This window comes from Gadus macrocephalus, chromosome 15, assembly GCF_031168955.1.
Source record: "Gadus macrocephalus chromosome 15, ASM3116895v1".
Taxonomy (NCBI): domain Eukaryota; kingdom Metazoa; phylum Chordata; class Actinopteri; order Gadiformes; family Gadidae; genus Gadus; species Gadus macrocephalus.
Genome location: NC_082396.1, coordinates 15449052 through 15472904, shown reverse-complemented (window position 1 = coordinate 15472904; position 23853 = coordinate 15449052). Strand labels below are relative to the sequence as shown.

The following is a 23853-nucleotide window of genomic DNA, read 5'->3' as shown; positions in this document are numbered from 1 at the left end:
CCTCGTCGCTGATTGGTCGTTTCCTGAGAGCGTGACGCTACGCTTCGAACCAAACTTCACTATCTTGGCATTGATGGAAGAGGGAGGGGAAATTTAATGGCCGTCAATACCACTTAAAAATACAAAAAGTCGGGATAATCTCGAGTATTCACATTGTTTGGCTCACCAATAACGTCCACCGTTCCTAACCACGGTTCAGAGGACATGCACGGACGTGGAGCGGGCTTGTGGTCTAGTTTGATAGGGCAGTGAACGGACTTTAGCCGTCTGGTTAGTAGGACTGGGGATAAGGCCTAGCCGGCTGGATGCTAAAAAACAACTAGTCCATCACAGGAGTACAGTGGTGAGTGTGGTTTCTGTTTTGTCCCCTTCGGAAATATTTCTAACACCAACTAGGGATCGGAGTTGTTCTTGTGTTCCTGCTTGTTTCGACATCCCCACGGACAGTGTAAACAGGAGAGTGGTGTTAGCTTAGCCACCGTGTTGGTGCTAACTTTACTGTAACTTGGAAACATGACTCGACCCCCAAGCCGGAGTTAACGTGGTGCGGCTAACCATATGTTATGGTGTCCGACCTAACCTGTGCCGTTAACTCTTTCTTGCCTTGGCTGTGGATCCATGTATTGTTGTACTGGAGTAGCTGCGTTGCGTAAGCCTCCATATAGTAAGGTAGTGCTGTTAGCAGCGACGTTTTGGTGAAATCCATGAGGATCACTGCTTACCCATAAGCTAATGTGAATGTTAGAAGATGCATGGAATCGGAGTCGGACATAATCTGATAGATTCCTACTTTAAAATTATATCAAATCAAATGATAAATGTCGATGTGACTCATTTCCTTTGCAGTGGTTAACGTATAGTCTTGTGAACAAACATATTTTGTATAGTTGTTGTGATCAACATCGTTTCAATGTGGCAATCATTCATCCCTAATGTGTCGTAGAGCTCACTATTATTAATGATGTACTTGGCCTCTCATTTTTTAAATGCAGTAGATCAACCCCTATTCTTATCAAATATGTAATCACTCTGGTGACGGTTATAACGTGTAGTTTACAATTTGTTAAAAGCCAGTTGTCACAATGTTTCCTAGAATGACTGTACATTTGTAGAGGAAGGTCACTGAATCAATTGGTCAAATTTCTGTATGAAACTGAAACTGTTCCTCCTCTTTCCACAGAGAATATGTAACATAGAGAAAGCAACATGACATCACGATTTGGTAAAACATACAACCGTAAGGGGGGAGAAGCCAACTCTAAATTTGAAGAGGTCTTCTCTAATAAAAAACCCACTCTTACCACTAAATGGGGGGAGACAACTTACAAGGCACAATTGGGGACAAAGAGGTCATCTTTAAAGTCTGATGTTGCTGAGCTCCCCAAGCGGCCCAGGCTTGAGGTCGACAGCGACAATGATGAAGACCCCTTTGGATTTGACAGCGATGATGAGTCAAAGACTGTCACCTCTCAGACAGCTACACAGTCTAAATCAGAGGATGGACATGCAACATCAAAACCTCCATCTGGACAGGCGACTGGCACAAAGGCTGCTGTGGCCTCCTCTGTCACTTCTGCTGGTAAGTCTTACTGACGAAAAACATTCTATGAATGCTGGTCATAGGTAGCAACGTGTGTCAATGGTTAATGGCTAGCCCTGCAGCCTCACAACAGGAACTTACCGAGTTCGAAGCCACCATCAAGCCTTTCTGGGTGGAGATGTTAATGTCCTCAATCATTCAACATATTTATTCAATGTATTTGCTACATTTTTGTAGTAATTCTTATCAACATCATAGTTTGAAATGGTAGGTACGGTTATTGCATTTCAGTATTATGAATGCAAAAGCAATTATGCATGTTTAGATGAATGGAATGGTGGTGAAGAGACTTAAACAGAACAATTACACGCTTAATGTTAGTGCATGTTAGTGAAATGTATTAAAATGTGAGGGGAAGATTTGCACATTGCAATCAAACTGATCTATAGGTCTATGTTTGGATTCGGTTCTTTTTTTAACAAAGCATGTCTTGATTGTGTGTTCATTTCCCAATCAACAGCCAAGCAGACTTCTGAAGAGAAGTTGGTGAAAAACAGCCAGTCGTCTTGGACCAGAACCACAGCATCCAATAGCATCCAGAAGCCTGCAGCCGCATCCTCCTCGTTAACGTCGAGAGACCGCAATCCAACAGGGACCTCCTCACTAAGCATGGATGCCACTCTGTGCAGCAAAGGCTCTTCTCAAATGCTACCTGGAGGAAGCCGGAACTCCCAGTTCACCTCCAACTCGTCTTTCAAGGATGGGATGTCCTCAGAAGGCATGAGTCAGGAAGAGAGGGCGCTGGCCTCGGAGCCTCCAGCAGAGCCCGTGGAAAACGTTGAGCCGTCGCCGTTCACCCTCAGGACGGCAAACTCTAGGAAGTACCAGCGGCCTGGTCGAGACTCTGCCTCCTCAGATAGTGCAGACGTCGGCGTGGCCCCTGAAACCCCCTGCGCCGATGCCAAGCCCAACACCACAGCGGGCACCGGTGTCGCTAAAACTGCCGCCAATGCTAACACCGCGGCCGCTAAGGCACCGGCGGCCGGCCGAGGTAGAGGCCGGGTAAGGGACTACACGGTGCTGCACCCTTCATGTCTGTCGGTGTGCAACGTCACTATCCAGGACACCATTGAGCGCAGCATAGACGAGCTGGTGGCCCCGGCGGCACCCGCCGACCTGGGAGAGGCGGGCCTGATGAAGAAGAAGTCTGACGTTCAGCTAGCGAAGAACACCAGGTAGGACGATGTAGGTGGTGTCTAGTTGGGTCGAACCGGATGCCGCTTTATTTCTTCAGGGTTGATATTATTGTGTCAATATTATTTGGTTCTTTTCATTTTCCAACTTTCCAACTTGCGAACTTTGAACTTTGCATTGCAATAGTTTATAATAAGGATTTTGCTTAATCTCTATGACTTTATAGTCACTTTCTGTCACTATTTTATTGCAATGATGCTTAAATTTGTGTGCTCCAGGTTCCGACCTGTCAAGACGAAGAAGGACACCAAGCTGGAGTTCTTCGGCTTCGAGGACAAGGAGGACCACGGCGGCTCGGAGGGCTCGGAGGGGGGCGTGGCCGGCGGCAGCAGCAGCTACAAGATCAAGTACTTTGGCTTCGACGAACTCAGCGAGAGCGACAGCGACGAGGAGGGCTCCCAGGTCAAGGAGAGGAAGAAAGCCAAGAAGGCTGCGGCGGCGGCGGCGGCGCTGGCTGCCCTTAGCGCCAGCGTGGACAGCCCCCACATCAGCGACTCTCAGGACAGCCAGACCAGCAGCAACACAGGTATGGCCGGTGGGTATGGGGTGGTGCTCCAGGCTGGAATACTATTACGATTAAGTTGGCCATTATTGTGTTCTTCCTCGTTAACACTTTCCCAAGCAAACATTCCCATTGGAGTTCTGCTAACTTTCAAATAACTTAACTTCGTTTGGGCGATTCATAAACTTAAATGATACGTCGTTGCATGTTTCTTATGGGAAAACTTTCCTTGCACAATAGCAGGAAATAATCTTGAGGGGCACCCAGAAGAGGATATTGCTGTATTGGAGATCAATGGCCAGAATTAAAGCAGTGTTTACCTTTTTAAATAGGCTAAATGTATATCAATTGATGGATTTTTTTCCATTGGTTCCCTTTGGCTTGGACAAAAAAGCATTATGTCCATTCATAACATGTCTAATTTTGTGTTCAAAATATATATTTTATAGTCAACAAAAATTGTAACGCTCTGTGATCATTTTTTATTATTATGTTTTATCAAGCATCACCGTTGTTTGATATTACACCGATGTCAAGATTTGCACAATATTTGTCTTCTTGCGCTTGAGTCAACTGTTGGAACTTCGACTGACAAACCTTTCATAGCGACCAGAGGCTCATTCCCACCAATTGCATTTCCTAACAGATGGTCTTGACTTCACGGAGGACTCCATCTCCGCAGCCCCTGACGGAGCGAAGGTGCGCTCAGGGAAGCCGGGTGACAAGTCAAAGGAGCTCACCACTGGGTTCAAGAAGATCTTCAGCGGCCCAAAGAAGGTGGGGCCTCTAGTGGATGTTTTGGTTTGAGTGTGTGTTCTCCATACAAAAAACATTCTGTAGCTGCAAAGTGTTGAGCCATCAAGTGGTAATCTTTACTTATTATTTCATTACAATGCTTTCACAGATTTGCACACCTCTGCCCTATCTGTTCGTGGGACACTGATGACACTGCTTTTAGCTGTGGAGTTGTTTTTTTAACAATTGCTGATGGTCGTTTACCAGCAGTTTTTTCCGATGCTGGGTCATTTGACACAGTTGCAGACATTGACTCTAGGTCGTATAAGTTAGCGTTTCTTTCTCGGGCAATGTAATTGAATTAAAGTCTCTGTGGAAAAATCTGTAAGTCTGTTTTAGCTCTTGCCTCAGTCTCTAATATGTATGCAGCCTATCTGCATAGTGCTGTTCCCAAGGCAAGAGTGAGAGCTATTTGCTTTACTCATTTATTGATCCATAGTCCACTTGTTCCGTCTGTTATTCATTTCAATCTGTGGAACGGCCTCCACGTATTCTGTTCTTGCTTGGCCTGATTGAAAGGACTGTTTTAATGTGCATATGAATGCTTGTCTTCCCAGTCTCCTGCTAAAGCCTCTTACAACGCGCGCCACTGGAACCAGCCCGAGCCCGAGGAGATTCCTCCACCACTGGCCCGCGCGCACACCGCTCCCGTAAGAACGCTCTCCCTGGCTAACAGAACCACCTCATCTTTTAGTAGATGTTGCTCCGTAAAAGTTTGGCCGAGGGTTTATCCTGTTGTCCGGTTTTTGGAACCCCAAAGCTGGGAGAAACCCCCGGGACAGCATGCCTTTACGATATGATCTACCCTGGAAGGTTCCCGTCCATTCTATGGAGTAACTCCTTGCGCTCTTGTGTGGATAACACGTTTCGGTGTGGCCAGCCTTCCTGTCAAAACAGGCTCAATAATGGAAACAGATCTTTACTGAGATTATCATTCCCGCCTGATCAAATCATACATTTTATTTCATTTGTGTATCTTTTAGGGATGCGGTTTATTGGTTTATCGCCATTGGCAAATACAATTCATAATAAGACGTTCACTGATGGCGGAGACGTAACTAAATACATTTTCAACCGTTTATCTTCGTTCAAACCATTTAACAAATCTACACACTTGTATCTTCAAGAATATCGAAACGGAATTTCGATATCATTTAAACTTTCTTCAGAATCACAGTTTTAGTTTCATACCGGCTTCGTTTTCAGTTGGTCTCAATGATTTACGTTGACGCTGGAGCGTGAGGACGTTCAGCAGTGTTGCCAAATTGGGCCGTTTTTCCCGCCAGATTGGGCTACTTTTGGAGGACGTTCAGGTAGTGTTGCCAGATTGGGCTGTTTTTCCCACTCTATTGGGCTACTTTTAATCGCGCACCGGCTCGCTATTCTCTTAAAGACACACACACACACACACACACACACACACACACACACACACACACACACACACACACACACACACACACACACACACACACACACACACACACACACACACACACACACACACACACACACACACAGAGCCCCCCCCACCCCAGCAGTGCAGGGCAATACATTTGACCTTTCAGATTCTTCAGTTCAATTCATTTTACATTTAGCAATGCTTTGCGTCTCCATTTAGACTTTTGAACTTTTGTTCAAATCCCTTCACTTGATTTAAGCCATTTAACGGTTCTTTATGTCTTAATCTATGTGGCTTTATTAAAAAATATTTTCAACCTCACTTTTCACTGCAGCACTCACCGCATTTTCTGCAGGAAATGCTTTTTCTAGTTTATTTTATGATTTATCCGTTTTCACGGCACGAATTGTGGAATAAATGGCAACAAAACGGAGTAAAAAAAATATATATCATTGTTAGCGTAATTATCTGTATGGGCCCTAGCAATTCACTAACAATTTGGCCTCTGTTTCGCTCCCTCAGCCCACCTTGTCGAGCGGCAGCAAGGACGGCACCGCCCACAAAGACGACGGGCTGTTCAAGGCCCCCCCGCCGCCGCCCAAGGTGATCAAGTCAGAGACCCTCCCCACCAGGCTCCACCAGGACATCGTGACCGCGCTCAAATGCAGGAAGGAGCACAAGGAGGTGAGCGAGGGACCCGATGGCGTGCTCCATGTTTGCAGATGAAATGTTCTGTCAATAGATTAGTATTTACTGAGCAACGCTGCTCGGGGTCGGAGTTCAACCAAGTGTAGTGTCGTGGAGTCCAGCCAACAGCAATCCAAATCTGCGGGGGGGGGGGGAGTTGGTAGTTGGACCAGCAGTCCTAAACGGCAATAGGGGTTTATTTGAAGCAATGCGTTGGTTATCGTCCCCTATTCAGATTACAAGCATCAACTGCATAGTGTCATCCCTCTGCACCTCTCCTCTGTGACACTGTGACATATTGGCAGCCGTGCTTCACCCAAGTAGGGCGCTACACACTGGTGGTCAAACCCCTACACATACACTCATACATACACCTCCACATACACTCACTAGGCAAAGCGCTTTGATACCACGAAAAGCACTATATAAATGCAATTCATTATTATTAATTTCTTTGACTTGTCACTTTTCTCACCAAACCAGTATCAAACTCAAAATACTTATATTTTTATCAGCTAGCCACAGATGTGCTCAGGTGATCCATACTGCTGTTCCTATAAATCTCTGTAGCCAAAAGGATCCCATCTCTTCCCTCCTGCTGAGTGCAGACTGACAAAGCCCCCCCCTCCCCCCATGTGTGTTATCTTTGAATAGAGCTAACACTGCTAATGGAAGCACTAGCATATGGATGCTAGGCAATCTAAGGCCCCGTCCACACGAAGCCGATTTTTTTTGGTGAAACCGCAGAAGTCTTGTGCGTTTCGGCCGACCGTCCAGACGGAGCCGGCGTATCCGGTGCCCCAAACCGCACATTTCTCAAACCACCCTCGGAGGTGGTTTCAAATCTATCCGGACTTATGCGGTTTCGTGTTAGGATTCGTGTGGACGCCTGAACCTCAAACGATGATGTCAATAGCCCCCCACCAGCTGGGGGACGTCAGAGTTGCGTTGAATTTTTTATTTATTATTTCATTTGTATTCTTTTTGTGGCTTTAAATAAAGCCCCTGGATGAATGTAATTACTAACTGTACATTAAAAAGTATTTCTGCTCAATTTAAACGGTTGAATCTCCTCGTGACTGAATGTTTGTATACAACGCGCAGGCTGTATGCGCGCAGGCTGTATGCGCTTCAGTTTTTCTGTGGAGAACCAGCGCCTTAAATATATACTACAGCGTTTCTACAGCTCGATGCGGTTTTTCCGTCTTTACGGAGATATTCCTGAACCGCATAAAACGAAACCGGATAGTTTTTGCCCGTTTCGGCTCCATTTGGACGGGGCCTAAAGCTCCTCTAATAAGGGTTTGTCTACAAACACACAATGCACACAAACACACAGCAGTACGTTTTATCCGTGCTCTGTCCCTTCACAGCTGTACACCGTGGTGCAGCACGTGAAGCACTTCAACGACGTGGTGGAGTTTGGAGAGAACCAGGAATTCACCGACGACTTTGAGTACCTGGAGACGGGGCTGAAGAGCAGCCAGCCGCTCAACACCCGATGCCTTAGGTGAGGAGGGGACGGCGACCCTAGCCGCGTGTTTTGTTTGTGACAGGAGGGCCGAGGGAAGGGGCGGTGGTCCTTTGTGCCGGCCCTGTACACTCGATAGCCGCACTTCATTTTGATTGTTGTTCTCCTGCTCGGGAAGCTGTTGTTCCTACAGTGGCCCCCCGTGCCTTTTGTCCTTACTTAGTTGGGCTCGACTCTGCCTACTATCTGATGGGGGCAGACTCTGTTTATGGTATCATTTTCCACCCTGAGCGCAGTGTATTTACCGTGGGGTCTGGTTCTTTGTATTGCATATAATGGAGTCTTGGAAGTTGTTTTTATAGGAGGGGGGAAAAGAAGCAGGGAATGGGGCATTAAACGTTGAATCAGTAAAAACGTCATGCCTCTAAACCTCAGGAGAACACGATGCGTGTTCCTCAGGACTTTAAACGGCTGTTGATGACTACCAGACGCCACGCTCTCCATGTTTTGTTGCAGCTCCGATGTATTGCTTCACACTTGAAGCAATACATCTACTAAGGGCAGGGCACGCAACATGTTTCACATCGGTCCCGGATGATAAATCAGTCTGCCTTTTTAAATGCTTTTTACAACTTAATCTAAGTTAATAAATACTACAATAACCGTTGGAACCAGTGATGAATGATAAAAAGGACGCTTCAAATCCCTCCCTGCCCCCTGCTCCCATTTCAGCCGTGTATCTCTTCCACGTTATGTGTCCTTGAATGAGTGTTAATTGTATTGGTTTTTGATAAACGATGAAAGGCCCTACAAAGAGTACAGTCTCACCGGTTTCAGTGAGGTGTGACCACACTTGCAAGACGATAAACTCTAATGACCTCAAATGTTCCCATTGTATTTCCACCGGATTGGATACTCCTGCAAAAAGGGGAAACAGCATCCCGCTAAAGTGTTATTGAGTGTTATGAGGTGCCAGAGTTCACATTTATTTTCAGAACTGTACAGGTTCTAAAATATTTCTGAAGTGGATTCTTGAGTGGCGATGAACCGTATAGGGGGCAGATGGTTCGCTTTCAAGTGTGTGTGTGTATATATATATATATATATTTTGTTATTTCCCCTTCCTTGCCTCTCCCAATATCCATCTCACCTCCACCTCACCTGTCTTTCTTTCTCCCGCCGGTCTCCAGTATAATCAGCCTGGCCACGCGCTGTGCACTGCCCGGTTTCAGGATGCATTTGCGGGCCAGAGGAAAAGTGGCGCACGTTTTCAAGATGATCAGCGACGCACCACAGCATCCGGTCAGTGGAACTCTTAATTCTTACTTTTCCCTGTCTGTCTGATTGACAAGTGTCTCAACCAAAATAGCATTTTGATCATTTGTTAATTCTTCGATTTTAATTTTGTAATTTTTGTCGATGGCCTTGAGCTTTTATCAAATGACTTTCGGTCTTCTCAAAGGGACATGATCTGTTTCTGTAAGTTTTGATCAGGTCACAACCAACTTCCAATAGTATGCCAATTACCTTTTAAAGGGTAGCAATTTGCATAAGGTAGTACCATCGGTGACCTTATGCGTTTCCCATGGTCCTTCAGGCATAATTAAAATATATTTATTCCAAATCAATACCCAATTAGAGGTTTGCAAGCACACCTATCATCAAAACACACATTTAAATTCAAAAAACTATTTGGCTTGCCATTCCAGTGGCAAGCTTTCATTTTAGTTTTATTCTGTTTAATGGAAGTTCTGACCTGGTCTGGGAGTGAAGCCCTGACCCTGTAGCCTGGCTATTGCCAGACCAAGCTCAATCGTAGATTGTACGTTGGACAGGGCAAGCTGCCGTCATTTTCTTCAGCACAAGAGGCGTGATCAATGGGCCTAGTTCAAATGACTCTGTCCGCAATTTGCTGCTTGCCGTTGTTTCCCTATCGTCATTGTGTGGGAGAAAGGGGGAAAAGCCAGCTTGGTGTTTGGCTCGCACAGAAACGTTTCGGAAGCAGAAAGACATGTATTGCTCTTCTCCAGACCCTCCTGCAGGGCGAACTCAAATCGCCGGCAGAATGGGCTACCCAGTCTACTGACCCCTGTGTAGTTGCAAGCATCCCATAGTGAAAAAAACGCCATGTCCCATATGGTCCCAGAACCTTGCTCTGTGCACCGCGGCCCTGATGTACATCCTGAGCCGCGACCGGCTGAACATGGACCTGGACCGGGCCTGCCTGGAGCTGATGATCAAGCTGCTGGAGATGGACCAGCTGATCCCCCTCCAGCCGGCCCCCCAGGACCCCCAGGACCAGCCGGACCAGCTCAGCCCCAAGGAGGTGGCCAAGGTCAAGGAGAAGATCCGCAAGCTCTGCGAGACGGTGCACAACAAACACCTGGACCTGGAGAACATCACGGTGAGCCGCGCCCACAGCACGCCGTGCGAGGTTCGCTTTGTATTTGTAGTGCAGCCCCAAATAGATGTAATCATGTAGTTTTAATGGAGCACAGCACAACGAGCGTGAATGTACATGGCCTTTTCTTTTCTTTGTATAAGAAAGATTGGAAGACATTATCTTGTGCTGGTTCCGTGTGCTTTGGGCTGTACAATGATTCTCCACGCCTCGCGTTTGGATTGTTATGGATTGGTCGGCTAGGGCTTGAGGTGGATTCTGCAGTCATTAGAGCAGCATCGATGCAGGGTGGGAAATTGGTTCAATATCAGGGTATTTGCACGTACAAGTATCCCCGGTAAAGAGGGGATGCCAGATGTGTGGAATGCTGATGCTGTATGGAACCTAAGGGGGTTCTCGTCGTTGTTGCATTATGCTTTATATCAAGGCAGTGGAAAAGGGCTGGTGGGCCGAGTGATACAACACTGCTGGTACTGACCCTGTCCATCTGTCCGTCTGTCTGCGTGTCTGTACCAGACGGGCCACCTGGCGATGGAGACTCTTCTCTCTCTGACCTCCAAGAGGGCCGGGGATTGGTTCAAGGAAGAGCTGCGTCTCCTCGGGGGTCTGGACCACATCGTGGACAAAGGTGTGTGTGTGTGTGTGGGGAAGGGTGTGGGGTTGGGTGGGTTGGGGCTACAATGATTTATGTTAAGTCAATTTATCAAATACAATTTTGCTAATGTATTAATGACTGAAGTGAATAATCGATTACGTTTATTCACTTCGCTACTTAATGTTATTTAAATATTTGGATCATTATTAAAGGAATAGTTTTTTTTGCTTCTTGTAATAAAAAGGTAGCACACTTAGGACATCATTTATGATTCTGGAAACTTGTGATGACCTTTGCTGTTATTTATGGTATTTTATAGACGTGATTAATCGAAAAGATGGCGTTAGATTAATCGCCTATGACAATAATCGTTAGTAGCAGCCCGTGTGTGTGTGTGTTAGTGTGTGTGTGTGTGTTAGTGTCTGGGTATCTTGAAGATGCCGATGATTCATTTTGTCCCTTTCAAATGTTAGTGAAAAATGTGGCAGAGCTTTTTGACCCCTCTCTGAAACTGTGAAATTGCATATTAATTAGTTGTTTCCCCCCAGTGAAAGAGTGTGTGGAGAACTTGAGCGAGGAGGACGACAAGGAGAACCTGGTGGCCTCCTTGTGGGGAGCGGAGCGGTGTCTGAGAGTGCTGGAGAGCGTAAGTACCACTCGTCCGGCCCGAGCCGCGCGCCCGCCGCCCCACTCAAGGGCGGCTGTAATTGAACGCGGTGGCGGCCGAAAGAGAACATCAGATTCAACCTTTAAAAAATAAACCTAACATTTACAAATACAGCGTCCGACTGAGAGTGCCATTAATCAAGTGTCTCGCTCTTCTGATCACCGTCTTCCATCTTCTCTCTGATGGACGCGTGGAACCGTTACAGGTGACGGTGCAGAACCCCGAGAACCAAGGCTACCTGATCGCCTACAAGGACTCCCAGCTCATCGTGTCGGCCGCCCGGTGAGAAACACAGACGAAGAAAATTCTCGTACTATTTTCAAAGATTCTTCCCTATTTATTTGCGAAGGACCGAATGATTCTGTTGGAAATGATCTGCCCTCCCGTGCCTCGCTCTCTCTCGTGTCTCCCTCTCCTCCCCCCTCATAGCTGCTTTGCTCGCCGCACTGCGCTGAGTTCACTGCTCATTTGCAGAGCTTGATTAGCCGCCAGCTATTGGCAGGCATGTTCCCCAAGTATGGAGACGGATGGAGGAATGTGCCGTCGTGCGGCCTGCAAACCTTATCTGATTTAGCATATTAATTAAGGCGCAGCCAATTGATCAGCCAGGCAGCCAGCCAAAAGGGCAGATAGTTATACAAATGTGATCCACAGTGCCTATCTCTAGCTCGTTAATTTCGGTGAACTGACCTGCTTTGATCGCCTTCCAATGTTTTTGAAAGTTTGAAATAGTGTTAAAACTGTAACCACGGTTGCGCTTCAGCCAGTTCGGTCACAGCCATGTGCTCTTTGTCCTAACAGTGTCTGTCTGTGTCTGTGTCTGTGTCTGTGTCTGTGTCTGTTTCTTTTTCTTTCTTTCTTTCTTTCTTTCTTTCCCCCCCTCCAGAGGCTTGCGCTGCTGCGAGGACATGATCCAGCGCTACAGCCGCGCTCTGAACAACAGTTCCCTGTGCCCCGGCTCGGAGCTGCCCCACTGTAGCTTCAGCAACGTGGGCAAGGCCGTGGAGGACTGCATGCGGGCCGTCATCGGCGTGCTGCTTAATCTCACCCACGACAACGGTAAGTCCTCCACCGCGCCATCCGTTTTATAGACCGGGTAACTGAGGTAATCCCCGCCCGTGCTGCCAAAGTCAAAGTCACAGTGGGAAAAGGCCCCAGCGATTAACACAGGCTTTCCAAAAATCTTCTTTTTAATTTTTTTTAATTTTTTTTGCTCTCCAAGGCTTGAGCATGTGCGACACAAATCCATGTGCCATTTGAAATCAGTTGTTGTTGGCTGGTCTTCAACCCTAGCTGGACGTTGCCAGATCAATTTGTTGATGCGTATTACCCTGAAACCTCTGTTGGTTTTATGTTTCAAAGGGTTGTTATCGACGAGCGCAGACCAAAATGCCTCACGTCGCAATTCGGTTGACCTATTGCCAATCGGAGCAACCAAACGTGTGACACATCAGTGGCAACCAACTTGGATGTTTATCAAAATGCCTCAACGGTGCCCCTATTGGGCGTTCCTCTGTACTGCCATCGTGTTAGACCTGCCCCATTCGTGATATACGGTTGTGATTGTCCCGGCCCAGGCCGTACTGCTGGAAATTTGTCAGATTGGCGTGAGGCCAGATACGTTTGCCAGAGCAATATATCCTGAGCTGGCAGATTTGGCTTCTGGATAAATTTCCTAATGCGGCTACTAGATAGTTCAAAAATACACTATGAACCACAATGGCTCTAACAGTAATATGGTCACCACTTCCCCTCCAACAGCCAATATAGTATGCACAAATTATTATTTCTTTAAATTCTTGGAATGCATTTTTCAATTCGAGGGTTCAATTCATTTTTTTTCTAAATGATTATTGTTGAATCAATATATCATTTCTATCATTAGCATACAGCAGTCTAACTTTAAAGTGGTCAGGCTCCCCTAACCTTTGAGTCAGACTACTTGAGTTATGAAGGGTGCTTTTATGGGCTGTTTGTTTGTACGTCACAACAATAGATGTCAACGATGGGCCAAATCTATATGGGACCACGTGAGCAAAGCCAGGGCCACTGCCTATGCTGGTGCGTGCCTGGCAGAATTAATCTCGGTGAATAATATAAGGCCCACTTCAAATGGCTGCTGCCGTCTGAGGTTTGATAATGAGGGTTCATGAGAGCTGCCAGGCTTTCAATTTAGCAGGTAATCCAGATGGAGTTGTGGATATGAATATTAACATGTCTGTTCCGTAGCGTCTCCCCATGTTATACATCACTGTGGCCCAACGTAACAAGTGTTCCGTGTTTGTGTGCAGAGTGGGGGAGCACCAAGACGGGGGAGCAGGACGAGCTGATCGTGACGGCCCTCAACTGCGTGCTACGGGCCCCCCGCTACATCCCCCAGGAGCAGCGCTTTGACGTCCGCGTCTTGGTGAGACCGCCCGGACACACGGAGTGCCTCTGCGTCAGGCGGAGGGCTGCGTCAGGCGGAGGTCTGCGGTGTAATGCGAAGTACTATTGTGTTAGAGGGTTCATTATTAGGGATGCAACGGATGACAAAACTCACGGTTCAGATCGTGTCACGGTTTTTGAGTCACGGGTCGGATAATTTTCGGATCAGCAAAAAAAAAGATAACAAGACAAATGTGACTTTAAATAAAATCTTCAAATGTGTAAAAACCAAATAAAGTGAAAAATTTGGTAATAATCCTGCTTCCTTTAAGCATAGTAAATATTTAAAAAAATTGCTTCTGTCCCCATAAAATAAAAACCCTAGCCGGACGTTGTCCGTACAATTCGTAAATGCGTATTACCCTGAAACCTCTGTTCCGTTTTATATTTCGAAGGGTTGTTATCGACGAGCGCAGACCAAAATGCCTCATGACGCAATTCGGTAGACCTATTGCCAATCGGATCAACCAAACGTGTGACACATCAGTGGTCCGTTTTCCATTTCAATGGGATTTACAAAATGCCAAATAAAAACCAACAGAAACTGTATTTCGCTACGATACTTGATTAGGAACATCAACGAACCCCACTAACCACTCGGTGAGTTGCACATTTCTGAAAACAAACGTTAAGGGTTGTTTTAAGGACAGGTTTGTGAAAGCCCAAAGCCAGCCATTCTGAAGCAGGCAGGGGTGATTCGAAATGAGCCAAATACCCGAGACAGGATCAATAGTCAACATTTCGGTGGGTCAACCACTATATTTCATCCTAGATAAACCAGAAAGGGGGCTCAATGTGCTAAATACCGGAATTGTCCTTTAAACATGCACCGATCACGCAAACGCACAACTTTTCTTTTTTTTTTTTATCAGCCGATCAGCGGATCACTTGCGTCCCGAACCGTGAGGGTTGATCCGCATCACTAGTCATTATGGATGCTTGCATAACTTCCCTGTGTCGTCCAGGCAGCAGATCTCCATTGCATAAGGGCAGGCAGTATGTTGACTAGACTCCTGTATGCACGGCTTGGCGATACGGACCAAAAATATCACCATCGTTATTTTTTTTTCACTGTATATAATTTATAATAATATTACTAAATTTAAGATAAGATATTCCTCCTTAGGACAGAACCCCCCAAACCAGGAGGTTAATTATGGTTTAGAATATACAATTCATGTGATTCCTATTACATCAAATGCCTTGTTTCAACTAACTTTAAATATTGATGAAATAAGTTAAAACAAAATGTAAACAACTGCTGGGATTCCCCTCTCATCCAATGCCTGGTTTCAAACACCTCTCAAAAGGACATTGATTCAATACAATAATAAATATTTAAACGACGGCTGGAGACCGAGCAGAGCTGAGTACACCATGTTTGGGAAACATATTTTCGCCCTTGAAGCTCATACTTATTATCCATGACTCTCATTAACTGAGCTTCTCAGAGCCCTGTTTTTCAACCCTGCTGATAGTGGGGCAGGTTATTTGTTTGTATCTGTTCGATTTCTTTTCGTACAGGGTTATGGCTGAAAAAGCAGACACGTGATGAATGTCAAACTTCAAAAGTTGAACGAGGAGGAGGGCTGGGGGGGGAGGAGGAGGGTGAAGCTAACAAACTCATGCTTTGGTAGGGCTCTGTTGGGTGCTGCCTGCTGAGGACTAGTGGCAGACTTATTTTGCACCTAATGCTACGCCTGTATTTGGTCAGACTTCAGGTAGCCGAAACCATTGCCAAGTAACCGAAGTGCAATCACCTTCTTGGGTATAATATCTTTGTCCTCATTTTAGTTGTAGTATTTGAGTATTAGTACCCTACTCGATACAAAAGGTCATCGTGAACTGTTGTGCGTGGGAGGGGCACGCATTTAGCAGACAGAGTGGTCTGCAGTGGGAGCTGCGCAGTCAGTGATTGATGCCGTTAAATGTATATCGAAAATGTATTTTAAAATAAATCACTGTTATAACGGCAGATTTTATCGCGATAGATTTTAATATTGATTTATCGTCCAGCCCTCCTTGCGCCTTTTTTCTTTTTCTACTTTGTTTCTACTTTGTTTCTTCTTTAGTCTTTTTTGGGCCTTTCTGTATGCGTGTGGTTCGTTTAATTCCCTTTTTCCCTTGTTTGTTTTTATCACCTCACCTTAACAAACCCTTCTCTCGATCACCAGGGTCTGGGCCTGCTGATTAACCTGGTTGAGTACAGCTCCAGGAACCGCCACAGTCTGGTGGAGATGGATTACGCTCTGTCAGAGGGCTGCCTGGACGACAGCAGCCTGGGGCCGCCCGCCGAGCCAGCACCAGCCGGCCAGGGGGAGGAGCCTGCAGTGCCATGCCAGGGGGAGGAGCCTGCAGTGCCATGCCAGGGGGAGGAGCCTGCAGTGCCATGCCAGGGGGAGGAGCCTGCAGTGCCATGCCAGGGGGAGGAGCCTGCATTGCTAGGGCAGGCGGAGGAGCCTGCAGTGCTTGTGCAAGGGCAGGGGGAGGAGCCTGTAGGGAAGGGGGAGGAGCCTGCTGCCCCCGTACCAGGCGAACCTTCGGCCGACGATGAGGACAAACCCCCGGCCACCGGGGCTCTGGCTGCCCTGGTGAAGGTAGGCATCCCGCCAGGACCTACACCCCTTTCAAAGACTCTCTTAATGACCAGTGAATGATGAGTAACTTTTGTGATACCCTGAATACGCTCGTGCAAACACATTTTGCTTGTCCTCCATTTTGTATATAAAATGTTACGCTTCAGCTGTTGAAAATATTGGAGCTTTTTAAGTGTGGTGCTCAAGATGCAGCAGAACCCTCCATATTGATCAAGGATAAGCCCCTTGATTCATGTATTGACCTTTGAGTAGTATGGTTTCTGCCTATATTTGCTGTGGCCCCGGGCTGCTAAGAAATTCCATCAGTGTTCAGGGCAACAATGTCAAATGTACGTTAGAATATATCTAGAAACTTGGCCTCTTATAGATCCAGTTATTATTTTTTTAACATCCTCTGGCTTTAACGCTCTGCGCTCTTGGGACGTTTTGACTGAGATTGAGTGCACACAAATAACTTGGGCTGACCTCCTGAGTTGACTCCAAGTCTTCGTTTACACCAACTTGTTTGTTTTTGCTCCCTCATTTTGCTCCCCTTTTGAATTATTAAAAAGTCCTGGGCCCCATCGGAGCAACAAATACATCTCCTTAACGAGTCGTGAAATCTGTCTCTCTCCTCTTCACCCTCTCTCCCCTCTTCCCCCTTTTGTATCCTCTTCTCACTCTCTCATCTTCCCCCTCTGTCTCATCTTCCCCCTCTTGTCTCCTCTTCTCCCTCTGTCTCCTCTTCTCACTCTGTCTCCTCTTCTCCCTCTTGTCTCCTCTTCTCCCTCTGTCTCCTCTTCTCACTCTGTCTCCTCTTCTCACTCTGTCTCCTCTTCTCACTCTGTCTCTTCTTATCCCTCTCTCTCCTTGCTCTCTCATCTCCTTCCTCATTTCCCCTCATCCTCTCTCTCCTCTCCTCCTTCTCTTCCCCTCATCTCCTTCCTCTCTCTCCTCTCCTTCCTCTTTTCCCCTCATCCTCTCTCCTCTCCTTCTTCTCTTCCCCTCATCCTCCCTCTCATCTCCTCTCTCTCGCCCCCAGCTCTTCCTGGAGCGCGAGCGGGCTGCCATCCTGGCCGAGGCCAAGACCGATGACCTCATCAGCGAGGCGCCCAAGCCGGCGCTGGACCAGAGCGGGGAGTGGAAGGAGACGTCCGGGGAGATCCAGTGGGTGGCGGCCGAGACCAAGGAGGGGGCGGAGCCGCAGGAGCCTGAGAAGAAGGAGGAGGAAGAGGAGGAGCTGGACCTGAACAAAGGTACTCCCGGGCATCTGAGGCAGCGAGGCTCATGGCAGGAGCAGAGACTCCACATTAGTTATTCATCGGATCAGTCCGATAAGGAATGGCTGTTTAATGGAGGGGTATTTTATATCTCCGCTTAAAGTCGTGCACCATATGTGGACCTCTGAACCGGCACTATACCATTTTGTGACTGCGGCCATTACATTAAGTGCAAACACATTTGTAACTTTGGCAGCGTCCGTTTTATTCACAATTATTTTACTTGACGAGATTCTCTAGTGTCCACGGCCCTAACAACTAAGGAGACTTTAAATCTATTTTGATCTGGGAGAAACGGGCAAAAAAACCTCCTAAAGCGAAAAATGGATGTTTTGATTTGGTGTTGCCTCGCTGCTCTTAAACTCATCCTTTTTTTTTACATATCAATATGATCTTAATTTCAATACTTGTACGTTTTCTAATTTTCAATCATGTGCTGCAAATGGAGCTGTCGCGTAGAGATCAGCACATGCCAGGCTAGCGTGGTTGACACATGTGAGGGATTAGCATCTTTGTTGCCAGGGCGCTGTTGTAACCAGGCTTTGTGCAGGGTTGGTGGAAGAATCAATAAACGTCAGATATTAACATCGAACCAACCCGGAATCACACATGCATTAATATGCATGAGCATGTTCCTCATTTACCCATAAATAGACATAACGGCATACCATTTGAAAAGTAATGAATTTTGAGCAGATATTCATGGTCTGACGTGAAGCAATCTAAAGTGGGACGAACACCCACATTCAGCTGTCACAGTCCGGGCGGTTCTTATGCTGTGGTCTCAGCAGCTCATCGGCCTACACTGCTGCTCCCACCCAGACTCGGACCACAGATTTACCCATTCCTACGCCAGTCAACACTGCTTCATTCCGGAGCAAGAATATCCAATTACTATCTTACCTGCACAAAGCCTAAACTCAAGACTGATGCATGGCTGGTTAACAACTTGTGACTTATTATCAAGCTAGTTGACTTCCTGGTGTGCAACGTACAAACAATTGCACACAAAGAACGTGAGTCAGCATTTTCATCCCAGCTCCGCTACTTCTATAAAGAGATCCCCATTGGGCCAACTTAGTCCATTGAGGTTTGGAATGTTTTGATCAAACCTCGCCAAAACACGTTACGCAACTCATCGCAAATAAAGACCCGGTTCTGGTATGCAAACCTTGTCAGCAGAGAAGGTCCCTTCTGAATTTGAAAGGGGTGTGCGATGCTTTTATTCAGGCCGCAAGGGTCATAGCCCTGCTCTTCTGGGCTTTGCTCATTCGTAGGTGGTTGGTGTCATGACAGTAATCCTGTACTGTAATGGTGGTCACAGTCTTTGCGTTGTGCATGTGTGTCCCTGTCACTGTGCAGCTCTGCAGCACGCTGGCAAGCACATGGAGGACAGCATCGCAGCCTCCTACACCGCCCTGCTGTTGGGGTGCCTTTGCCAGGGGAGCCAGGTACACACGCACACACACTCCCCCACACAAACAAAGACACAGACCCGTGCCAACACACACACACGCACACGCACACACCGGTATTGTAAACAGTGTTTTCTGATGGAAAAAATTAGCGTTGTTCCGATATGCACGCACACTAACTAACTGAAAGTGTCAGGGGGCTTTACAGAAGAGCACTTTTTTTGCTCAGACAGAGCATTAGAATGTGGTAGAAATAGAGGTTTATCTTTTGGATAGCGTGATCGTTTCCTTAAATGTTCATTATGCAAAGCCACTTGCAATTTGCTATTTATGAAAGGCTTGACGTATCTGTAGGTCAACCTCGGCAGCAGTGGGTTAGTTCATAATATTGGGTGTTTCAGAAATGTCCTTTAGAATCAAATCCCTTATTATTTCTCTAAGAGTTATTTCTCTTGGAGGATAAGGACTGGTGTAATTCAATTTCCCCTATCGCCTTGCATCTTCAAACAAAATAACCAATATGTGCTGGTATCATCCATCTGTGGTTCTGTCCGGAGCGCACAAGCAGAACTGTTGCTGTGGTCAGCAGCAGCCACTTATACGAAGGATTCAGGCATCATCTCTCATTCTTAAACCTCTTTGTTCAAAGGAAGCCAGGGGGTATTGGTGGAAAAAAAACATTTTGAAAAGCGAATAACTGTTTTGCATATGAGTTTGGTTACGCTCTTTGTCCAGCTGTCACATAACACAGATGTTTTGAGGATTTTATAAATAACAGAATATGACACATAATGAATCATTGACTTGTATTGTGCGGACCACAGCAGACCTCTCTGTGAATCGGGATGAGGAGTACCCTGATCTGCATTAGCAGTTATCTGGCGTCATGATAAACATAGAATTGTCTGTATGAGAGCATTTGTCACAGGATATTCCTACTCTCCGGGATAAAGGGCCCGGAAGGGATTAATGACGCTTTCATTCTGGAATTTTATTAATTCTTTCACGATTTGTTTGTATTTGTGCTCAATCGACTTTGATGTATTTTCCAGCGGGTGCTCAGACAGGTTGAAGCTTTTTGACACGTGTTGGCATCTGCCCTCTTAATTTACCGCTACATTCCCTGTGTGTGTGTGTGTGTGTGTGTGTGTGTGTGTGTGTGTGTGTGTGTGTGTGTGTGTGTGTGTGTGTGTGTGTGTGTGTGTGTGTGTGTGTGTGTGTGTGTGTGTGTGTGTGTGTGTGTGTGTGTGGGTACTGACTCGTATCTCCTCGTGCAGACGAATGCAACTACTGTGAGGGAACATCTACCCAAAGGCGACTTTTCCATCATGACGGAAATGCTGAAGAAGTTCTTGAACTTCATGAACCTCACTGTGAGTATACGCTGTCCTCTGCAAGCTATGTTGTTAACGGGCTGCAACCTTCTCATTAGCGCTGATTACGAGGCGAGTGCGAGGGGTCGGTGAGTGTAAACAGAATTAGGGACATCAGAACAAATGCTCATGTTGTGGCTACAATTCTAAGAGTGGGTTGGCTGCTAATTGGGCTTCACAGCAGTGATGGATAATTGCTTGGTTTGCCGTTAAACGTGGAACTCTGCGGGCCGGGGATGATGTAAGGGCATCAGCCCACCTTATTTTTGTTGGGCCCTGAAATCCTTTCTGTTTTAAAACTGCCGGTATTTCACAGCAGTGTCCATGCATTTGCACAGAGTTTGTAATGGACTCCACTAGTGCAGTTCCCAATGAAAACATGTCGGTTGAAAACATGTCTGTTCACAGGGCCAACCGCTTGGCCCCTGGTACTGCTGCTGGAGGCTTTTTAGTGAGCTGCTCGCTGCAATTCCCCGGGCCCTCAGCAGTACAGCTGGCCAGGGTGAAGTCGATCGGATCAATTGTTGACAGACATGCGCACATGCACTCCTCTTATTCTAGTTAAATGGGATTTTAAAGCCTGCACACGGTCCACTCTTGTGCCAAGGACAATATTAAAACAGATTCCCATCCCCTGAAACGCGCTCGTACTGTATGGGTATATCATTCATATAATCTGAATTTGACAAACAAACCGAACGATATTTATGAAAATATAAGCAGGTTGTGTCTTGTATTTATTAGGATGTATAACAACCCTGAGGAAATTGTTTTTAAACACTGTTCACAGCCACCTCAAAGTGCAAATGTCAGGCACCTCATTTAAATATTAATTTGAACATCAACACACCGGTACCTTTTTAGCGATCCACAAACATACTTTCTCTGGGCCCCTTGTGTAATTTTTGCATTGCCAGCGCATAATCCTGAGTATACCGGCAACGTTGTAACTATGTAATTCCAGTAAGCTGGGAACACTCCGCAGTCAAGACTTTGCATGAATTAACGATTCGATTGAATTGCCCTTTATTCAGAGTTGCACGCTCGCCCCAAGCCGTTTCATGTGAAGGAAGCCCTTTCTTGTGAAATCAGTAGATAGATAGATAGATATATACTTTATCAATCCCGGGGGAAATTCAAGTAGTTACCTGTTCTCCAATATTGACCTGTTTTCTTCTTCTCTCCCACTCCTCCCCCCTCTCTCTGGTTCTCCCACGCTGCCACTGGCCCGCTCTCATCTCTCTCTCTGTCTGTGGATCACTCGGCCCGCCATCAGTGCTCCGTGGGTACCACAGGACAGAAGTCCATCACGCGGGTTATCGAGTACCTCGAGCGATGTTAACACACCTCGCTGTCTCTCGCTCTCGCTCTCTCTCTCTGGCTCTCTCTCTCTCTGGCTCTCTCTCTCTCTGGCTCTCTCTCTCTCTCTGGCTCTCTCTCTCTGGCGCTCTCTCTCGCTCTCTCTCTCTCTGGCTCTCTCTCTCTCTGGCTCTCTCTCTCTCTGGCTCTCTCTCTCTCTGGCTCTCTCTCTCTCTGGCTCTCTCTCTCTCTCTGCCTCGCTCTCCTTCTCTGCCTCTCTGGGCCCACACACACACACACACACACACACACACACACACTCTGCACCTACACACACCGACTGCACAGCGAGGCGGGGGAGAAGGGTGGCGGAGAAATATCCGCCATGAATGGAGCGACAGGGCGTGTCGTCTGGACCCTGTCCCAAAATGCCCCTCTAACTGCAGATCACGGCCAATTGTGATCGGCACCCCGGTAGCATGGTCAGGGAAGAGCCTTGCACCAAAGCCATGGGGTCCCATCGACGGCGCGGCCAAACCCATCCAGCCCTCTTGACTTGCTCTGCGTACCGTTACATCTAGGTTGGCCGAAGTGCGACGCCTGGTCTAGCCAGATCTAGGAGTCTGGACCGGTCCCGGTCGCCCGCCCGGTAGGATTGCATCCCTTTAACGAGGAACGGTACTCCAGCCGACGGTGGAGTTAATGGCTGGGGCGGGCGGGGCCGCGTGTGGTCGCTGGGGCAGGGTCGGTGCTTAACATTGTGAGGTCACAGAGTGTTTGTTCTCAACAGGAATGCTTGGCCCAAGTGGGAACTTAAGATTTCATATTTCATAGATCATTGCATTTGAATATGGTCCCCCAGCCGCGAGCGAGGATGGGAACCGGCGACTGGAAAGCACGGCTTGCGTTCATGGATTTTTAGAGTGTTCCATACGTGTCCATGATACCTTATTTTTATGTTTTTCGGACACGATCAGTTTTAAAGTGAGACTCACTGTGTTTAGGATAAGTTCATGCCTTTATCAACGTGCATGTTTTATTACTAGCTTGATGGGGGATAAAAAAACGATAAGATAAGCTTTTATGTTTTTCTTCTGATTGTTGCCATTTGTTTTTTTTTTACTATACAGATGCAAAACAAACTGAGATTTTGTTTTCTGATAATGGCATGGATCTTCTTTTGATTTTATTTAAACATTTTCACAAGTTAGTTTTGATAAAATTAGTCTTAGGGTTGGGCTTCTAACGTTTGTGTCCTTGGCTGAGCGTGGCACCAAAATCAAATATTACGAATATTGAATGTCATACTACTACTTTGCCAGTATCAGTCAGAGTTTTCTACATATTTAATTTGGAATCCATTAGGTATCGTATAATTAGGGATTTAAACTTGTTTGTCTTAGAATACTCAGTATTGAGCCTTGTTTTAAAATGTGTGTTTTTGAGTTTGAAGGGGTCCATTTTACCATGTTTTTATTTCCTCTCCGTTGGAGTGCCCTTGGACATGCCACATATACCACATATGCTACAGCTCCATTGATGGACATAGGTTTTGAACTGCTGTGTGTAGGACTCAAGCGAAAACTACTGTCAACTAATTTTAGCAGGATAATGTTTTATGTTCATTTCTTGTTCACTTGTGTTGTGGATTGCATCTCATAGTCTAGGGATGTCCTTTATACCATTCACTGACTGGTTCGACCCGTGGAGGATGAAGAGGCACGATCCACCCATAATGCATTGGGTTCAATGAAAACACGTCAATTGGTTTAAAGCACCAATCTCAAGTACTCTTGGTAAACCAATAACTGAACAAAGGACAGCCATAACTTTTAATAAGTAGATTACCTACGTTGTATCTGTTTTTGAATTCAATGAATATAATTGCGGTTTAATGTAAATGAGTTACTTGGCTAAATTTGGTCTGAAATGGGATAATGGAATGTAAATAGTCCTGTACATAGTGGTAAGCAGATGTTTAAAATGCTTGGACTACTTTTTTTCTTGAAGCTAATATTTTTATTTTATACAATATTTCCCAGTTCATGATTTGACGAAAACAAAAGTTTTTGAGAACTGCCGGAGGAAACCAGTTTGTACCTCTTTCAGTGGCGTTGTCTTTGGTTACGTTGTAAATAGCTGTTTAAAGAATTGCTACTTTTAAATACA

The 23853-nt window shown here is 46.3% G+C and overlaps 1 protein-coding gene across 1 annotated transcript; it reads left to right on the top strand.

Moving 5' to 3' along the window:
- The first annotated feature begins 33 nt into the window (after positions 1–33).
- LOC132473820 (wings apart-like protein homolog) lies at positions 34–23853 on the top strand. The gene is made up of 20 exons (XM_060074108.1): positions 34–343; positions 1181–1579; positions 2061–2775; positions 3013–3320; positions 3943–4073; positions 4649–4741; positions 6016–6177; positions 7554–7690; positions 8842–8953; positions 9798–10055; positions 10569–10680; positions 11196–11293; positions 11520–11596; positions 12201–12373; positions 13606–13721; positions 15916–16338; positions 17360–17573; positions 18960–19048; positions 20290–20385; positions 21662–23853. The coding sequence occupies exons 2-20, from the start codon at positions 1207–1209 to the stop codon at positions 21725–21727; spliced, it is 3753 nt and encodes a 1250-aa protein (XP_059930091.1). The 5' UTR covers positions 34–343; positions 1181–1206; the 3' UTR covers positions 21728–23853.

Bases quoted from the DNA above. Each gene is read 5' to 3' on its own strand.
- LOC132473820 (XM_060074108.1), top strand. From the start codon at position 1,207: ATGACATCACGATTTGGTAAAACATACAACCGTAAGGGGGGAGAAGCC. The intron at 1,580-2,060 runs GTAAGTCTTACT...CCCAATCAACAG, and splicing joins CTCCTCTGTCACTTCTGCTG to CCAAGCAGACTTCTGAAGAG. The intron at 6,178-7,553 runs GTGAGCGAGGGA...GTCCCTTCACAG, and splicing joins GCAGGAAGGAGCACAAGGAG to CTGTACACCGTGGTGCAGCA.